Source organism: Phascolarctos cinereus, unplaced genomic scaffold, assembly GCF_003287225.1.
Source record: "Phascolarctos cinereus isolate Bilbo 61053 unplaced genomic scaffold, phaCin_HiC Scaffold_2;HRSCAF=192, whole genome shotgun sequence".
Lineage (NCBI taxonomy): Eukaryota > Metazoa > Chordata > Mammalia > Diprotodontia > Phascolarctidae > Phascolarctos > Phascolarctos cinereus.
The window spans coordinates 183,844,988-183,862,735 of NW_027555625.1; the positions used below are offsets into that span (position 1 = coordinate 183,844,988).

Consider the following 17,748-nt stretch of genomic DNA (forward strand, 5'->3'; position numbering starts at 1 on the left):
TTGTGATTTCCCCAGCATGGGGAACACTCTGTCTACCAACTAGTAAGTAAATCCTGGGGTACTGATTGACACTCATAACTAATAAGTGTCAGGGGTGGGATTTGAGCCTACATCTCCCTGATTCTAACCCTAGTACTCATTCAGAAGTGGGGTGGATGCCAAATTACTAATCATTGTTCTTTTGACTTTGGAGAATGACAATACAGTCAGGGAACAAGCAAAGGAGTAGAAGGAAGAAAGGCCGAGTCTGCTCAAAATTGTTTCTTCCACACACTTCACTAATTAGAAATCCATTTGGATTACTCATCTGATTTAAACGGGAAAAAACCCCTTTATGTTTAGACTGCCTACGCAGTGGACAGATGACAGTGCTGGACTTGGAGTCGGGAACATGTTAGGTCAAATTTGACAGTAACTGTGTAAACCTGGGCAAGTCACTAAACTTTTGTCTGCCTCAGTCTCCTCAACTGTAAAATATGGATCGTAATAGCACCTATCTCATAGTATTGTTGTGTAGGTCAAATGAGACTATTTATAAAGCTATAACCACAGTGCCTGGCATATAGTAGGTATTTAATAAATGCTTGCACTCTGCCTCCAACTCACACATTAGTGTAAATTAATCAGATGGTTTTCCTCCTTCTATGCAGCTGATATCACTAATGGATTGAGGTTTTAGATGAAGGGCAAGCAGGGTGAAAGAGGGAGAAGGAAGCATAATTTTGGATGCTGCATCACTTAAGGTACAGAAGCAAGCTCAAGAGGGGAGCGGGGGGGGTAATATTTGGCCAGCCAGTTGGCAGAGGGGATGGTTTAGGAGAGAGGGCACTTAGAGATTGGAGGTGCTGGTAGAAAAGGAAGTGAGAAGACACGCAAGATATACCAAATGCCTTAAGTTTGCTGAGGTCCTTGATATGGCATCCCACAGATATTTCTATGAGTCTCATAATTTTTCTTTAATTGCATAAGCAAAGTTAGAATGCATTCAACTGAAAATGTTTACTTCAAACATTAGGGAAGTTAACTTATCCTGTTCAATGACTTCAACAACCTTTCAGCATTTGGCTTCTGCAAGGTACATACTATCTACTCCAAACTCTAAATAGCTTATTTCCTGATGTCAGCATTTCAGTGGTTGCAAATTCATCTCTTTCCCAATGCAGTACAACAGTGGACTGTTCTCCGGAAAGTGCTTAGAGCCAGTTTCCAGTATGAGAGGGTATCAAATTCACTCAAGACAAGAAAGAAAAAATGCCATTTCATCTTTAAGGACAACTGAATTAATTTTCCAACTAGACTAAAATATTTGTCTTTGTAATGATATCAAACAAGAAAAAAATTTCCCCTTATATTTGACATTTTGACATTGGATTTTTTTTCAAAACTACTTTACTGCTATTGACTGTAATGCTTTTCTCTAAACTTAGAAAGTCACTGGATTTTATTTTACAAAGTTGATGAATCTTAAAATTCACAATTCAGAGAATGGTAGGGCATATTTTCCTATCCCATGTTAACTCTACAGGAAAAGAGCTCAAAAAATTTCTTAGTTTTAAAAATAAAGCTTTCCAATACATATGAACTGATTCAAAGTGAAATAAGTAGAACTAAGAAAACAATTAGTATAAGTAAAAGAACAAGAACAAAAAAAATTCAAACTGTATACTGTAAACACTGTATAATTACTAACCCAAACATTTGGACCAGAGGAAGAGATATGATAATGTATTTCACTCTTTGAGGGGCAACTAGGTGGTGTATAGGATAGAGTGCCAGGCCAGGAATCAGGAAAAGCCGAGTTCAAATCCAGAATCAGATACTTACTAGCTGTGTGACCCAGAGCAGGTCATTTAACCCTGTTTGCCTCAGTTTCCTCATCTGCAAATGAGCTACAGAAGGAAATGGCAAACCACTCCAGTATCTCTGCCAAGAAAACCTGGAATGGGGTCACAAAGAGTCAGACACTATTGAATATACAACACCTAGTCTTTGAAGATGTGTGACCTCTGGATGTGGAACACTGCATGTATTACTGGACTCAGTTGCTATGTTGGTTAATTTTGCTGAACTGCTTCCCCCCCTTTTTTTGAAAAAGTATTTGATAAAGGAGATGGCTCTCTGGATAGAGGAGAGGAAAGGAAGTACTAGGAAATTAAAGTGATTTAAAAACAAGAAATAATTTTAAAAAATCTTTTCAAAAAAGTAAAATAAAAAAATAAAAATAAAATCTTAAACTGCTCATTGCCTTTGACCCTGTGATCATACTATTGGGTATGTCTACCAAGGAAGTCAAAGGGGAAAAAAAATACAATATATACAAAAATATTCATGAGATCATTTTTTGCCATTAAATATCTGGAAACAAAGTGGATGCCTATCATTTGGGGAATGGCTTGAAAAAAACCCTCATGATCTGTGCATGTAATGGAATATTATTACAAAAATGAAGTATTTGGAGAAACATGGGAAGAGTTGTATGAACCTATGCACAGTAAAAGAAGCAGGACCAAGAGAAGAAAAAGTACAATGAGTATAATGGCAAAAAAAAATACTTAAAATGATCAGAACTTTGAGTAATTAAAAAAACGTTCCCAGAGAAAAGTAATGAATTCTTCCTTGAGAAGAATGTCGTATGCATTGTCAGATGGGGATCACCGAATAGGGTTTTGGTTTTTTTTTTTGCTTAATTGTTTTTCTTTTTTTTTTGTCTTTTCTTATTTTGAACTTAAATACAAATGAGAAAAAAACAAACTTAAATACTAAAACTAAAATAATACAAAATAAGGAAAGAAAAAAACAATGCCATGTGCACAGCAGAATGTAAGAGAGAATTCAAAATATACAGTAATGATTTCCATTTCAAGAAAGCTTATATAATAAATACCATGCATTGTGTTGAAAGTGGTCTATCTGTTCTTTGCTTCCTTGTAAGTTCTTTTGTTGTCTGCTGTACACTTTTTACTTTGTTCTTTTTACCCCCTTCCTCTCCCTCCCAGAAGGCTACAATTAAGCCTGGATATATTTATATACAGATATATGTGTATGTGTGTATATACGTGTGTGTGTATACACACACACATACCCATATATACATACACACAAAGATAAACATATATACACATATACCTATACATACATACACTTACCATGCATATCTTTAGATAATCAGTGATATATAGACATATACATTCATATACATCTATGTAAGACTGTACTATACTTATTGTTTCTCTGAGGGTGGATAACCTCTTCATTCATAAGTCCAAGTCTTGCTATATTTTCCCACAAACTCATCTTTCCTACACCACAACAATATTCTCACCTTGTACTGTCTAGTTGTTTTACACAGTCCAAAACAGTGTTGATAAATATGGCTGACACATAGTATAGTTTCCACACTTTTTTCTCTCTTGATTAAATCTATTTTAGCCTTAACTTTGTCTGAGATCATGATTACCACCCTTGCTCTTTTTTCCCTAACAAATTCTACTCCTGATCTTTATTTCATAGTTGTGTGTATCGCATTTCCTATCCCTCCTGACTCCTCCACTTTACTTTTATCCAATACATTACCTCCTATTACTTAACCTACCCCTACCTTCAATGATCCCTTCCTTATATTCCCATTCCCATGATCTAAACCCCCTTCTATGCACCCCTTTAACCTAATCCCTCACCCTCCCCTCTGAAGAGCCATCCCTTATCCTCTCCACTCATCCCCTTAGCATTTTATTTCTTTCTGAATTTGAAAGACTTTTATACTCTTCTAGGTGTACACACACACACACACACACACACATATATATAATATATAGTGTATGTGTGTATAGATATATAGATATATATCTAGATATATATCTAGATAGATAGACAGACAGACAGGCAGACAGACAGACAGATTAGATAGATGATTGATAGATAGATAGATAGATAGATAGATAGATAGATAGATAGATAGATAGATAGATAGATTTAAACCCATTCCTGAGGAAAGTAGGTTTACAGAACTACCAGCCCTCCTCCTCCATCTAATTCCATCCTGTCGGTTCTTCCTCTCACATTTCATTTGTATAAGATAATTACTCTTTTTAGCTGTTCCTAAACGGTCTTACTTTTTAAAAATATACCATACTCAGGTCTACCCCCCAATTTTTCTTACAAACTACCCAATTACTAATAACAACCTTAGATATACTTTTACATTTTACATACATGAAAGGTAAACAGTCTGTCTCTATTGAGTCCCTTGTAATTAGTCTTTGGTATGTACCTTACATTTCTCTTGGCTCTTGTATGTCAAATCTTCTATTAAGTTCAGGTTTGTTGTTGTTGCTGTTTTTTTTTTAAACAAAATCCTGAAAGTCTTACAGTTCATTAAATGTCCATTTTAAAAAAAAATTTCATTCAGGATTATGCTTAGCTTTGCTGGGTATATTTTTGGCTCAAACCCCAGTTCTTTTGCTTTTTGATATATAGTATTCCAAGACCTGTGATCTTTTAGTGTCGCTGTAACTAGGTCTTATGTGGTGTTAATTGTGATAACCACCCTATTTAAATTTTTTTCTTGTTGCTTGTAATATTTTATCCTTGAGCTGGGAGTTTCAGAATTTGCCTGTATTATTCCTGTGGGTTTTCCCTATAGGATCACTTTCAGATGCTGATTGGTGGATTTTTTTTTCTAATTTCTACTTCCCTCTCTTGTTCTAATACTTTCCAATCAACCATCCAGGTTGTCTTGGGCTGTAAATTTGTTTCACTCTCTTTTTTTGTGGGTTCTACTGATCTAGAATTTGTTTAGAGCCATTTTTTTACAGGTATTTGAAGAGGTTTAGGGGAGAGTTCAAGCAAGTCACTGCTTTTACACCGACACTTTGGCTCCACTCCTGGACCTCCTTTTCTAATTGATTGACTTTCTTTTCATAATCTTGGTTGTTTTTTTTTAGATTGCTATTTTTTTATTATTAGTTTTTCCTTAATCTCTCTCATCTGATTTTTTCAAGTCTTTTTTTTTATGTTCTTCTAGGAATTCTTTTTGGGGCAGGTGACCATCTGACATTACTCTTTGGGGTAGAAGAGGGTTTCTTTGCCTCGGTATCCTCCTCTGAAGACAAACTCCAGTCTTCTCTACTCCCATGGAAACTCTCCATGGTTGGATTCTTTCTCCTTTGCTTGTTCATTTTTTAATTGTTATTTGTAGCAGCTTAGTTTTTGTAGTCCCGTCTAGTCCTGGATTATGGGGAATGGTGCCTCTGGCCTCAGATCTTCCTTCAGGTTTCCCCTTTCACCTGGAACTGAAACCAAGACCTACAGCCTCCTGTAAGTGCCCACAGCCAGTGGCGTCCACACCCCACTGCTTCTGTACTCACAGGCTGTGATAGTTCCTTTTACACCTGCCATCCGAAGCCTGAACCCGTGCCCTCGTCACTCCCGCCCCCATCCCCATACCCCCAGCACAGTGGAGTCTGGTGTTCTTTATCAGCAGAGCAGCTTCTCTAAAGTTCCTGTGTCTGGGGCTGAGGCAGCTGCCCAATTCAGCTATAACCCCAGGGCTTTCCACTTGTTATTTAAATGGACACCGCCTGGAGGTGTTTACTCTTCCCAGGGACCAAACCCCGTCCTGGGACTTTTCTTCAGATCATCTCTAATTGTCCCTGGAGGACCACTGTTCTGCCTCTACTCTTATTTATTTTTACCACTCTATGTTCACCCTGAGGTGCTATTTTATCTCATTTGTAGGAGAAATCTGGTAAGTCTGGAATTTTCTGGCCTACTCTGCCATCTTCCCAGAATCCTCTCTGTTTTTCTTTTTTGTTTGTTTGTTTTTCCAAAGGATGTTTTAGGGGCCTGGGGGCAGGAGATTGATGGGGAAGAAGAGATATTTTCAGAAAGGTCTGTGATGTAATCTGTATGATATGGGCTGTATGATGTAAAAAGCACCAATAAAACTTTTTTTTTAAATAAAGCTTACCCAAAGAAATCCATGCTGCATGAAAAATGAATTTGGCTCACTTTCATTGCCAAGGTAAGGTTCTGGATTATAAGCAGCACATTCAATCTGAAATGGAATAAAATGAGCCATCCTCAGATAAAATAGTAATAGCATATTTCTACCCTTCTTGGATATAAATGGAAGGCATTTCTTCTTTATATCTCAATAGGACTTTCGGTTCATATATTATAAAATATTCAAGTGACAATCGCGTAAAAATCTCCAAAATAAACTGACTTCCTTAGAAGTAGAATTTAGTGTTTAAGGAGGTGACTGGCGAAGTTGTACTCTCCTCAATACTTCGCTCATCAGACCTCTGTTAAATAACTGAAAACAAAACACTCATCACTGAACGCAAGGCAAACTTGCATTTCCCTAAAGCACTTAGTCATGGCATCATGTAGTGTCCTTTGTCCAATAGGTCAAAGTGAATGCAAACCTTTTCCCCAGCAAAAAAGGAAAGACATCAAACTAAACCAGTCACTGCCATGGCACCAGGAACTTCCAAGGCCAGTAGGGACTCTGTGAATGTAAAAGGACTCCTCCTCCCCTTGCAATGTCCATTTAAACTCTTCCTACCAAGGACCTTCCAGTGCATGGAGCAAGTTTTGAGAAATCTCAGAGTTAGAAGGAGTGGGAAATTAGCATTGAAAACAAGGAATGACAGTATTTGGCAGAACAGGAAAATCAAAGTCATCACATAAATTATAGCTAATTAACTTATGTGTTCATATTGATATTATGGGGAACATTAGTAAAATGCCAAAGCGGGCAGAGATTTCACTTACCCCAAAGTAGGCCCAGGAAAAAAAAAGGCTTCTAATTATGACTAATTTTGGTTCCTGATAATTTGCCAAGCAGAGGCAAATAGAACAAATGTGAAACATATGTCTCACTTATTCAAATAATAATGTATTGAATGCAACAGAGCTGTTTTAATACTGAAGACCCTGAAGGGATCATGCAAAGCAGTTTCAAAGACAAAAGTACTTAAATAGATAAATTGTTGCTTGGCATTAACTAGTGTAAGTGGCAGTCAGCTGACAGAAGCCAACCAATCAAGAAATATCTAGTAAGTATCTACTCTATGCCAGACATTCAGAACTGGGAAAACAGACAAAAATGAAAGTTAGGCCATCAGGGATTCTACACTGTAGAGGGGGACACATATCCACATCTAAGTTTATATAATCTATAAGAAGGCACAAACAGCAAGGGAGGGTTTAAGAAAGATCTCTTTTAGGAAGTGGCATTTGAGCTGTGCTTAGAAACTGAGGACAGAAGGACAGAGAGAGAACTTTCTAGGGGAGATGGGATGTCATTTGTAAGGAAGAACATCAGTTTGGCTTGACAGAAGTCAGCAAACCCTGGCTAAAGAAGCTATCTTTCAAAAAGAAACCCCGTTACCTGTTAATAAAAAGGAGATGATGTATTCCTACCCTAGGCAATCATTCACTGTGCTGTCCAAACAGGAGTAATTGCAAACACAATATAGATGCTAAGGAAGTACAAATTAATCATTTTAGATATCAGTGTTCTCTACCTTAAACTCTTGCTGTTTGGCCACCATCACTGGCATGTGTTTAACGAGAAGGGGGTGTTTCTCCTTTTTTATTTGATTCCCGTCATCTTCTACACAGAACCAGCCCAGATGGTTCTCCTCCTCTATAATCATATTCAAAGAGAAAATAGATGAGCAAGTAGCTTCTGATAGACAAAAAGCTGCACCCAAAGGTCACATCAATAGAACTTTGCAATACTTTGACTTGCTTAAAGTTAAACATTTGAATACTTCGAAGATCTATTTTTTTTACCTTTATGCATTCTCCCTCCTCCAACAACATGATTATATCCCTCTGTAACTCTGTGGATGGATGGTTTGGGGAGTTGTTATGACTGAAAAATTCATCACCCCGAAGCCAGTGTCATGGGAAACTTCTCTGAACTTAGCTTGGAAGCCTCTAGGACAACAGCTTTTGAGTCTGCACAAGACCCATAGCCTAGGTTCACCCAGACTGTTGATCAATGATATCACCTTCTAGAACTTAGGGTAACCTCCACTCCACAAATAGAACAGAACTATGAGAGACTTAAACAGCTAAACTCTTTACAAGTTCTTTTTGGGGGGGTGGGGAAAGAGACTCTGTTTGGGGGAAAAACCCTCACTGTGTGTTTTTCATAAACTCTAGAACCATGGAACCAAAGAACTTAGAACACATGCAGTCATTTTAGATGTGAGGACACTGAAGCCCAATGTAGATAAGTGAAATTCCTAAGGTCAGACAAAGCAGAATTAGAACTGGAATTTGAATGCAAGTGGTCTAAGTCCAAATCAAATGTTCTTTCTGTTCCTAGACATCTTTTCTTACTATGATTTAAAGACAGTTTCACTGTTTTGTCTTTCTAAATACTAGAGGGTGGTTTCAACCAACTCTGAGACACTTCTTACATCCATTTAATACCACACTTCCTGTTGGCACTTCCTGAATGAGATGAAAACACATTAAAGACTGTGAAATCCAGCTGTTTTAATCCCAGTGGGTTTGATTAAAGCAATTCCGTGCCTGAGTTCACATGCTAGGGCTGCAGTGAGAATAAATTAGCTGACATTAGCACAATGCTCTTAGGTGAAAAATGCAACAGAAACTGAAGTGTTTAATGGTTTAAAAAGAAAAAAAAGCAAACTATGATTTCAGTAATTAAAAAAAAAATCCTTTAATCCAGAGACAAGAAAGCAATTCATTTTCGGTTTGGGGCTGCAATGTCTTGAAAAAAGGTTAGCCTAAACTCTTGTTTTTCAGAGATCATATTTCCTTTGCTTATAAAGTTCCTTTGCAGCCAAAGTTGACAATTCACTAAACTCTATTCACTATGTTAGTGACTTCCTTTTGAATGAACCAGTGAAATTCAGGGGGCCTTTCCATTTCAAAACAAAAACCCTTCCTCACCTATGGAAGGCAGCTAACTGGGTTAATGAGCTATTACTTTGAGAGCTAATTTTCTTTTTCTTTTTTTTAGGAGACTTCCACTTGGTTTAGAAAATAGCTTGTAAGTTCTAAAACACCCCCCCCCACACACACACACACACATGCACACACACTTTGCCTAAAATTTTCCCCAGTAACTTAGATATATATAGATATATATATCTATATATATATAGAGAGAGAGAGAGAGAGACATATTTATCTATCTATCTATCTATCTATCTATCTATACACATACATTGTATATAAATGCATAATGCTTTCACATAAGCAATTTAGGGACATAGTAAAAATTAAGAAATAGAAGAAAGGGAAATTAGAAGATGACAAAATTGGAACAAGTCCTGTTACCCAGTCATAAAATAATAAGTTAAAGAGTTGAGGAAACCTTAAAGATCATCTCATCCAATTCTCTCTTTTACTCATGACAAAACTGAGACTCAGAGAAGTTAAGGCACTTGTCCAAGGTGACACAGCTAGTTATTTGGGATGGAGTAAAGTCCAAGAGTCTTGAGTTGAAAGACTATTGGGAGAAAAAGGTTTTTCTTAAGCCAATGAAAAGATTGAGCTAGATAAAGCTAATAAGCAAGATAAAGCTAATTTTACACTAAAACAAAACTAAACAAAAAAAAGTCATCCATCTTGTGTTCATTTCTTTAGTATGATTATATTGTTTTATTCTTTAAAGACACTGGCATAGTCCATGTTAAGTTTGGTAATAAAGAGGCCATTTTGTTTGTTTTCCAATCACTATGGGAATTCATTCTATTCATATTATCCTTTTATAAACATATTTTATTGTAATCTTGAAAACTACCCAGGGAAAGTGTAAGAATGCTTCATTTAGTTTTAAATAACTAAATCTTACCCAGGGCAAGCTTAGCCATCTGTAAGTTGTTGATCCAAGATTGTTTGATGGCAGGGGTAAATGTATTAAACACAGCTGTAAAGAAAGTAGGCCGTCCAGACCTGCCAGAAATAACAATAAAACAGTAATCACTTTTTTTAAAAAGTAAGCTCCTTCACCTGAAATTTAGTTACATATTTTGTCTGCCTAATACAATCTTTGGGACTAAGAGATAAAGACAGTTCTATCATATTCATCCCTCCTCTCCCCCGGGACACTGCTTAAACTAAAAGAAATCTAATTTTTAAAGTTCTACTAACTTGTCTTGTTTCCCTGGGAGCTGCAACTGAATTCGACAGCAATCAGCTGCTCGGATTTCATCTTCTTTTTTCATGATAAGCTTTTGTAATCCTGATGTCCAATCATGTGCCACTGACTGATTTAAGTTCTACAAAAAAACAACAATATAAAAATTATGTGAAGTAATAAGGAAATAGCAATAGTATTCAAAGCAAGGCTGTAGCAAAAAAAAATTAAGAAGGCAGATTTAGTATTATGTGTGGTGACAATTTTTTTTTTTGTAGTTCAAGGTGCATTTTGGCATTGCCCAAGTAGTTAATTTATGGGAAACTGAGCTGGTAGCCAAAAGCCTTTATGAAAATGGGGAAGATAGTTCTCATGTTGTTTTTCAAAGATGAACACTAATAATCAAATCAGCCACTAGGACTGAAATTCATTCTGACCCCTCCAGGAAAGGGGGAAAAAATAGGAAAATTGGAATGTTGTATTTGGGACTTCACAAGTTATTAGAGGTTTTGAAATGAAACCAGCATTGAAAGTGAATGCATTTGAGAAATTACCTGATAGTTTCCTTTAAGGTTTCCTATCAATTGACTGATTTGACCAACTACATTCAAGTCATGCAACAAATTCTGTAAATCATGGTACAGTTGTCCTGGCCCCATGTAAAGTTTGTCTGTAACAAATAGAAATATGTAAAGATGTTGCATCAAAATATAAATCCAAGTCAAAATTAAAATGGAAATAAATTAGTAGGAAAAACATTCCTGTTTGAAGACAGGGGAAAGCGGAGGGAAATTTTTTTTAAAAGGGTAGGATCAGGAGGCAGATAAAGAAAGGAAAAGAAGGAAGCTAATACAAGTGAGTTATAATTTGGTTTCAATAAAAGCCAATCTTCTGAAGTAGCATTAAATACATTTTTAAAAATAGGGTGCAATCCTACTAATGGAATTTCTTGAGAGCAGTAACAATTTTTCATTTTATTTTTGTATCCCTGATCCCTCTGAGAAGGCACACAGTAGAAAAGACAGACAACCTAAGCTCTAAGCTGCCTCTGCCACATATAGTACATAAGCTGTGTAATCTTCAGTGTTCCAAGAAACTTTGTAAGACTCCAAGTTACAGAAAAGTTTCTGACACCTCTCGGTTTCCCAGGTTTTCTGTGAGATTCAGTTCAAAACCCACCTTCTGAAGGCCTTTCCTTTCCCCTCCCCTCCCTGCTAGTTAACACCTTCCCCTTTCAGACTGCTTTCCATCTACTGTGTATATATCTTACATTTAACTAGAGATTTACATGTTGCATCCTCCATTAGAATGTATGTTCCTTGAGGGCTAGGGCTATGTGTTTGGGGAGTGGGGGAGATTTGGTTTCATTTTCTTTATATTTCCAGCGCTTAGCATAGTAGCGCTTAAATGCACGTAGACTGATCTGCACCAGTAAAGGAAGTTTCTTCATTGGGAATACCAACAAAATTGCCAACCTCCCAATCTCTTCCTCCCCACCAAAAAATCCCCAGCACATAGAAAACACTTTATAAAAGTTTTTTTGTTTGTTGGTTGGTTTGAATGGTATTGCTCTGCCTAACACTATTAATTGGTTCCATTAAAAAAACAAATACAACTTCAGGTAAGTAAGTATTACAAATGGCAGTTCCACAGAAACCAGGCTCAGCAGAAGCAAACCCTCAGGGTGAGGATGCAAGACCCAGAGTCTCCTTGGCATGGAACATAACGTGGCAGCAGGCTCTTGACACTCAAATTAGAAAACTGAGACTTAGACTAGGGGAATTGTCCCAAGGGCACACAGTTAGTGACAGGTCTAAGGCAGGAATACAGATCTTTTCACTCCTAGCCCTGTACTTCCCCTTCCATCTGATGAGACCCCCAAAAGAATGGACTTTTTCTGCTATTGAAGTGAGCAACATCTTGATGTAAACAAGCTCTACCAAGGCTTTGACTTAAGATATTTTCTGTTCCACTTTGAAATGCTTACTTAAACATGCCACAGGCTGTTACTATCACAACTAAGAATAGAACATTTCTTCACAATCATTTAGGTACCAAAGGACTGCAAAGGACTGTCAGATTTACTATTAATGTACAAACTGATAGATGGAAAACAACTCTGTTGCTTTTATATGGAAATGCCTATCTATGTGTGTTGCATAGTAATTACCAGTTCTGTTTAGCTTCTGTTTAACTTAGACTTCTACTCACAGAAACTGCTTAATTTATTGCATGCAACTGAAATAAAGATTCCAGAGTGGACACTGAAAAAAAAGAGGGACTTTGTTATCCTGGCTTTCTCTTGAAGTTTTGCTGTATGCTTTGTACCAACCCCCAAGTAAAGTGGGGGGAAAAAACTATTAGTCAGGAATGAATGGGCTGTTTTTCATCATTCTATTTAACTATTCCTATTTACATGAAAATGTTAAAACATTCCCATTTCTTTGTTATTTCTTTTATATTTTGGCTAGTTTTGTTCAGCTGTCAAGATGTAGGCAAAATCTAAATGTGAACTTTAGCCAATATTCTGAAGGTATTTGGTGGGGGAAAATAAGGGGTTATTATGTCCAAGAGAATGCAAACTTCTGGATGGCAGAGAATGTTTTGACTTTTGTCTTTGCATCCTAGTGATTAGGACAGAGTAGGTACAATTGTGGCATATCACATGAATGCAATGAAATATTGCTGCACTATAAGAAATAATGAATATGAAAACATGAAGAAGCATGGGTAGACTTATTTGAATTGATGTAAAACAAAGGATGCAGAAAGAGGAAGAAGTATATACAACTATACAATAAGCAACAAATAACACTTAGGCAATTGATTTCATTTACCAAAGATTCCACTTTTTCATTTTTTAAAACCATTTTAGAATAAAGGGGATGAATTAGATGTTTTTTCCTAAAAAAAAAAATAACCTTTACAACTGTCAATCTGTAAATTTTCATTTAGTCTCTACCTTGGAATAAGTTTCTTTTGCATGTAGTTGAAGACTAAATGTTGAACTGACTAGTTTTAAGAAAAGATGTCAGGGCAGCTAGGTGGTTCAGTGGATAGAGAATCAGCCCTGGAGTCAGTGTGACGCTAGGCAAGCCATTTAACCCCAATTGCCTCACAAAAAAATGTATCAAAGACTCAAACGAGGTACCAGATGTTGTCAGATTAACTAGAATTACAGTGACATATATATGTATATGTATATGTATATGTATATGTATATGTATATGTATATGTATATGTATATGTATATGTATATGTATATGTATATGTATATGTATATGTATATGTATATGTATATGTATATGTATATGTATATATATATATATATCTTTTTGTTTTGGTTTGGTTTTTGTTCTTTTTTTGGTTAGGGAATGGGGTTAAGTGACTTGCCCAGGGTCACATAGCTAGTAAGTGTTATGTGTCTGAGGCCAGGTTTGAACTCAGGTCCTCCTGAATCCAGGGCTGGTGCTCTATCCACTGCACCACCTAGCTGTCCCAGCGCCACCTAGCTGCCCCATGTATATCTTTTTTTTCCACATAAAAATTGGGAAACATGATCTGATAAAGGATATATCTTTTTTCAAATCTCTATTGAATGCATACTATCTTTTCCTAAATTTGGAACCGTCAAAAAAAATCTAGAGTAACATCATTGCAACTTAGAATATCTTTAATATTTCCTTCTAGCTATGCGCTCTAATATAGGGAAAATGTTCGAGGACAAATAGCATACTATAGTTGGACACTGTTTTCGAAGGCAGCATGGAAAGATTATAGCAGAAAGAATCCCACAACTGGAGGGAAGAAACTTAAGTCGAAGTCTCATGGGTTAAGTTTCTCTCTACTTTCCTGAGCCTCAGTATCCTCAATCAATCATCATTTATGAAATACTGACTATGTGGTGGTCACTGTGCTAATTGCTGAGGACACAAAGAGAGGCAAAAGACAGTCTCTTCCCTCAAGGAGTTCATAACTTAATGGGGGAGACAACGTGCAAACTAATATAGACAAAGGAAGCTAAATACAGGATAGATAAGAAGTAAATAACAGAGTGAAGGCACTAGAATGAAGAGGGATTGGGAAAGGGTTCCTGTAAAAGAACTGGGATTTTATTTATGGCATAAAGAAAGCCAGAAGTCAGTAGGTGGAGCTGAGGAAGGAAGAACATTCCAGGCATAGGGGGATAGCCAGAGAAAATACTCAGACCAGAGAGACAGAATATCTTGTTTATGGAACAGCCAGGAGGCCAGTATCACTGGATTAAAAGGCATGTGACAGGGAATAAGGTATAAGAAGACCGGAAAGGGGCTGGGTTAAGAAAGGTTTGAATGGCACGCAGAGCATTTTGTATTTGATCCTGGGGGGCAGTAGGGAGCCACTGGAGTTTATCACATGTGTAGGGAAGGGGAGGTAGAGAATGACATTATTGAACATGCATTTTAAGAAAATCTCTTTAGTGGCTAAATGGAGGATGGATTAGAGTGGGGAGAGACTGGAGGCAGGCAGAAGCACCTATGAGCTATTTACAAAATAGAAATAATAACATTTGGACTACCAAGCTCAGAGAGTTGTTGGTCTGAAGGTTCTCTTTAATTATTAAGGTGCATGAACAAAGATAAGTAAACACACAATAATTTGAAGAGGGAGAAAGCACTAAGATGTGGGGGGAGGGATACAGGGAAATTGGGAAAGGTTTGCATGAGAGGTGGAACTATAGCTTAATTTCAATATCAAGTTTTCACCTGCTTGCCAAGAGATTCAAGGAAACATGGGATTTTATCAATACAAGCTAATACAAGATAGCAATACAAGCAAATGGAGAGCTTTGTATCACTTCTCTCCAGCAACAAATCAGTTTGGTCTTTCCCTGGTTCCTTTTGCATGAATATTATTCTTATTTGGGCCTCAGCACAACTGTGTGAGATAGGATGTATACAGGATGTATTGTTTCCATTTTTCAGATGAGGAAACTGAGTAATTAAACACAGGGTAACCCAGAGCAAATGAATGACTAATAGCAGGGTGGACATCAACATTTATCTTATTCTTCTCCATTACAATTTCAGAACTATTTCACAAGATACCAGATCTAGAGCAGGAAGGAATCATAGAGATCATCTACTCCACTTCTCTCATTTTACAGACAAAGAAAATAAGGCCTGAATCTCCCCAAGTGCACACAGGTCATAATTGGCAAAGCTGAGATTTGAACCTAAACCCTCTGGCTCCAAAGCCTATGGTCTTTTGAGTACATCGAGTTCATAAATAGCTAGGATGTCATGCACCATTTTATTGAGTGAAAAGAGTTCTGCCTTTTCTCTTAGATACTTTACAGTCAGTGATGGGGTTTGAATATAGTACCTGGCAGAGTATGAATTTTCAGTTAAAACTTGACTATTCAACTAAAGAGCTTTTCAAAGAAAGTTGACATAATGAGCCATTGAGGCTGCTATTACAGAACATTGATGGCAACTTCAGAAAGGAAATCAGAAGCAGAGAGAAATGTGGTGTGATTTGAGCAGAAGGAGCGAGTCAAGGTTATAAGTGTATTAACAGAAGCACACAAGCAAAAAACCTTCCAGTTAGAAACAAGAAAAATTTGATTTTGATTCAGAATGCAGGGTTGAGTCATTTGGGATTTGGAGTGTTACCTTCATAGAGAAAGGAGAGGCAGATTATTTGGCTCATAATGGAGCAGAGGAAAGAGCATTAGCCTTGGAGTCAGAAGATCTGGATGTGAAACCCAGGTCTGCCACAAATTAGTTGTGTGAATGAGGTAAATCCTTAACCTCTATGAAACCTCAGTGGCCTAATCTTTAAAATGGGGATAATAATCCTTGCACTGCCTATATGGGTTGTTGTGAGGACCAAAAGTAGAATGTATGGGGAAAAAACACTTTATAAAAAGGCAAAATAATGCAGTGAATAGGACCCTGACTTGAAGTTGGAAAAAATGGATTTGGCTCCCAGCTCTGAAATTTAATAGTTGTACAGGTTGGGGTGATCTCTCTGAACCTGTTTTCTCATTGAAAAATGGAGATAAAATACTCATACAATCTATCTCATACAATTGTGGTGAGGCCCAATGAAGAAGAATATTCATGCAAAAAGGACTGGGGAAAGACCTGTTGCTGGAGAGAAGTGCTACAAAGGTCTCTAGCCTTTGTAGCTTTTTCACAGCAGTGTGGCCTTTTTCAGTTACATGGAATAGAAATGGATGATGAGAAACATAAAAAAAAATGATTTAGTCACCATAGTTTCACTCCACTTCTTTCCTGTTTGATTAAGTAATATTTTTCTCATCCAAGGGAATACAAGAACTAAAATGGGTTTTTGACCCTAAGTAGATGCCAGTTGGAATGAAGGACTCAGAGATGTCAGTAGAGGAGAGAGAATTCAAATAGGAGATGAGTTCAAAGAACAGGCATGGTTATAAGTTTTTAACTTTATAAGAGAAAAGATGAAGCAACTGTTCCTTGCATAGGACACTCTATCTTCCCATCCTGTGTCTTTTCAATGGCTGTCCCCAAACCCCGTAACACTCTCTTTCAGTCTCTCCTTTCTTGCTTCCCTGGCTTCCTCCAAGTTTCCATGTAAGTCCCTCCTTCTACAAGAAGCTTTTCCCAGTTCTCTCGAATTTTAGTGCTTTGCTCCTAATTTACTCTGTAAATATCTTCCGTGTACTTCATTGTTTGCATATGTGCATTGTTGCGTCTCCCAACAGAAGAATGTCTGCTCCGTGAGGGCAGGGTTGTTGTTGCCTTCCTTTGTATCCCAAGAGCTTAGCCCAGTGCCTGGCAAATAGGAAGCACTTAATAAGTACTTGCTGACTTGACTTGAAGGGAGATGTAGCCCTCCCTTCAGAGAAGAGGCTTTCTAGCCACACCAACTAGATAGATTGAGAACAGAGTAGCAGATGGCCCTAGAAGTAGCATCTCAGCTGGAGACTATTGCTGAGGCCCAGAGGGAGGGTCAAAGAATTGTAATCCTAAGCAAAAGGACGAAGGGGATTTAAGTGAGGCAGTCAGATGTACAGTACATAGAGCTCTGAATCAGGAAGACCAAATTCAAATCCAGCCTCAGACACTTAACTAGTCCTGTGACCTTGGGCAAGTCACTTAAAACTGTTTGCCTGAGTTTCCTCACCTATAAAAAATGGGCATGATAATAGTACCCATCTCCCAAAGTTGTTGTGAAAACAAAAATAGATATTTGTAAAGTACTTTACAAACCTTAAAATGCTGTGTGAATGCTAAATATTACTATTAATTATAAAATTCTGACAGTTAGACATAGTATGAGGTGATCCTGAAGATAACTGAGGACCAGATGGAATAGAAATGTGACACTCAAAGAGAAGATGACATGATGTCCAGTGAAAAATAATGCCTGGTAGACAGCAGACCCAGCAAAAGACAAAGTCAAAACATCAGCAGGAGTCAGAGGAAGTTCTGCAGCACTGGAGGAATGAGTTGTTCCTTCATGGACATAAATATAATCCTAGACATAAACATTCTCCACATGCAACCCCTATTCAGGTCTAATCTCACTGATCTATATTTCTGGGAGAGTGATCTGAAGATTTATAAGAAGAATGTTCTATTGTTATTTTATTA

The 17,748-nt window shown here is 37.2% G+C and overlaps 1 protein-coding gene across 4 annotated transcripts in view; it reads right to left on the bottom strand.

Moving 5' to 3' along the window:
• ARHGEF10 (Rho guanine nucleotide exchange factor 10) overlaps nt 1-17,748 on the bottom strand; it is a 213,484-nt gene that overhangs the window by 45,788 nt on the left and 149,948 nt on the right. For all 4 annotated transcript variants that reach the window (XM_078149742.1, XM_020973007.2, XM_020973005.2 and 1 more), the window contains 5 exons: nt 10,684-10,799; nt 10,144-10,271; nt 9,845-9,945; nt 7,533-7,654; nt 5,969-6,055 (listed from right to left, as the gene is read on the bottom strand). In XM_078149742.1, the coding sequence (XP_078005868.1) occupies nt 5,969-6,055; nt 7,533-7,654; nt 9,845-9,945; nt 10,144-10,271; nt 10,684-10,799 (554 nt within the window). The remainder of the gene's footprint in view (nt 1-5,968; nt 6,056-7,532; nt 7,655-9,844; nt 9,946-10,143; nt 10,272-10,683; nt 10,800-17,748) is intronic.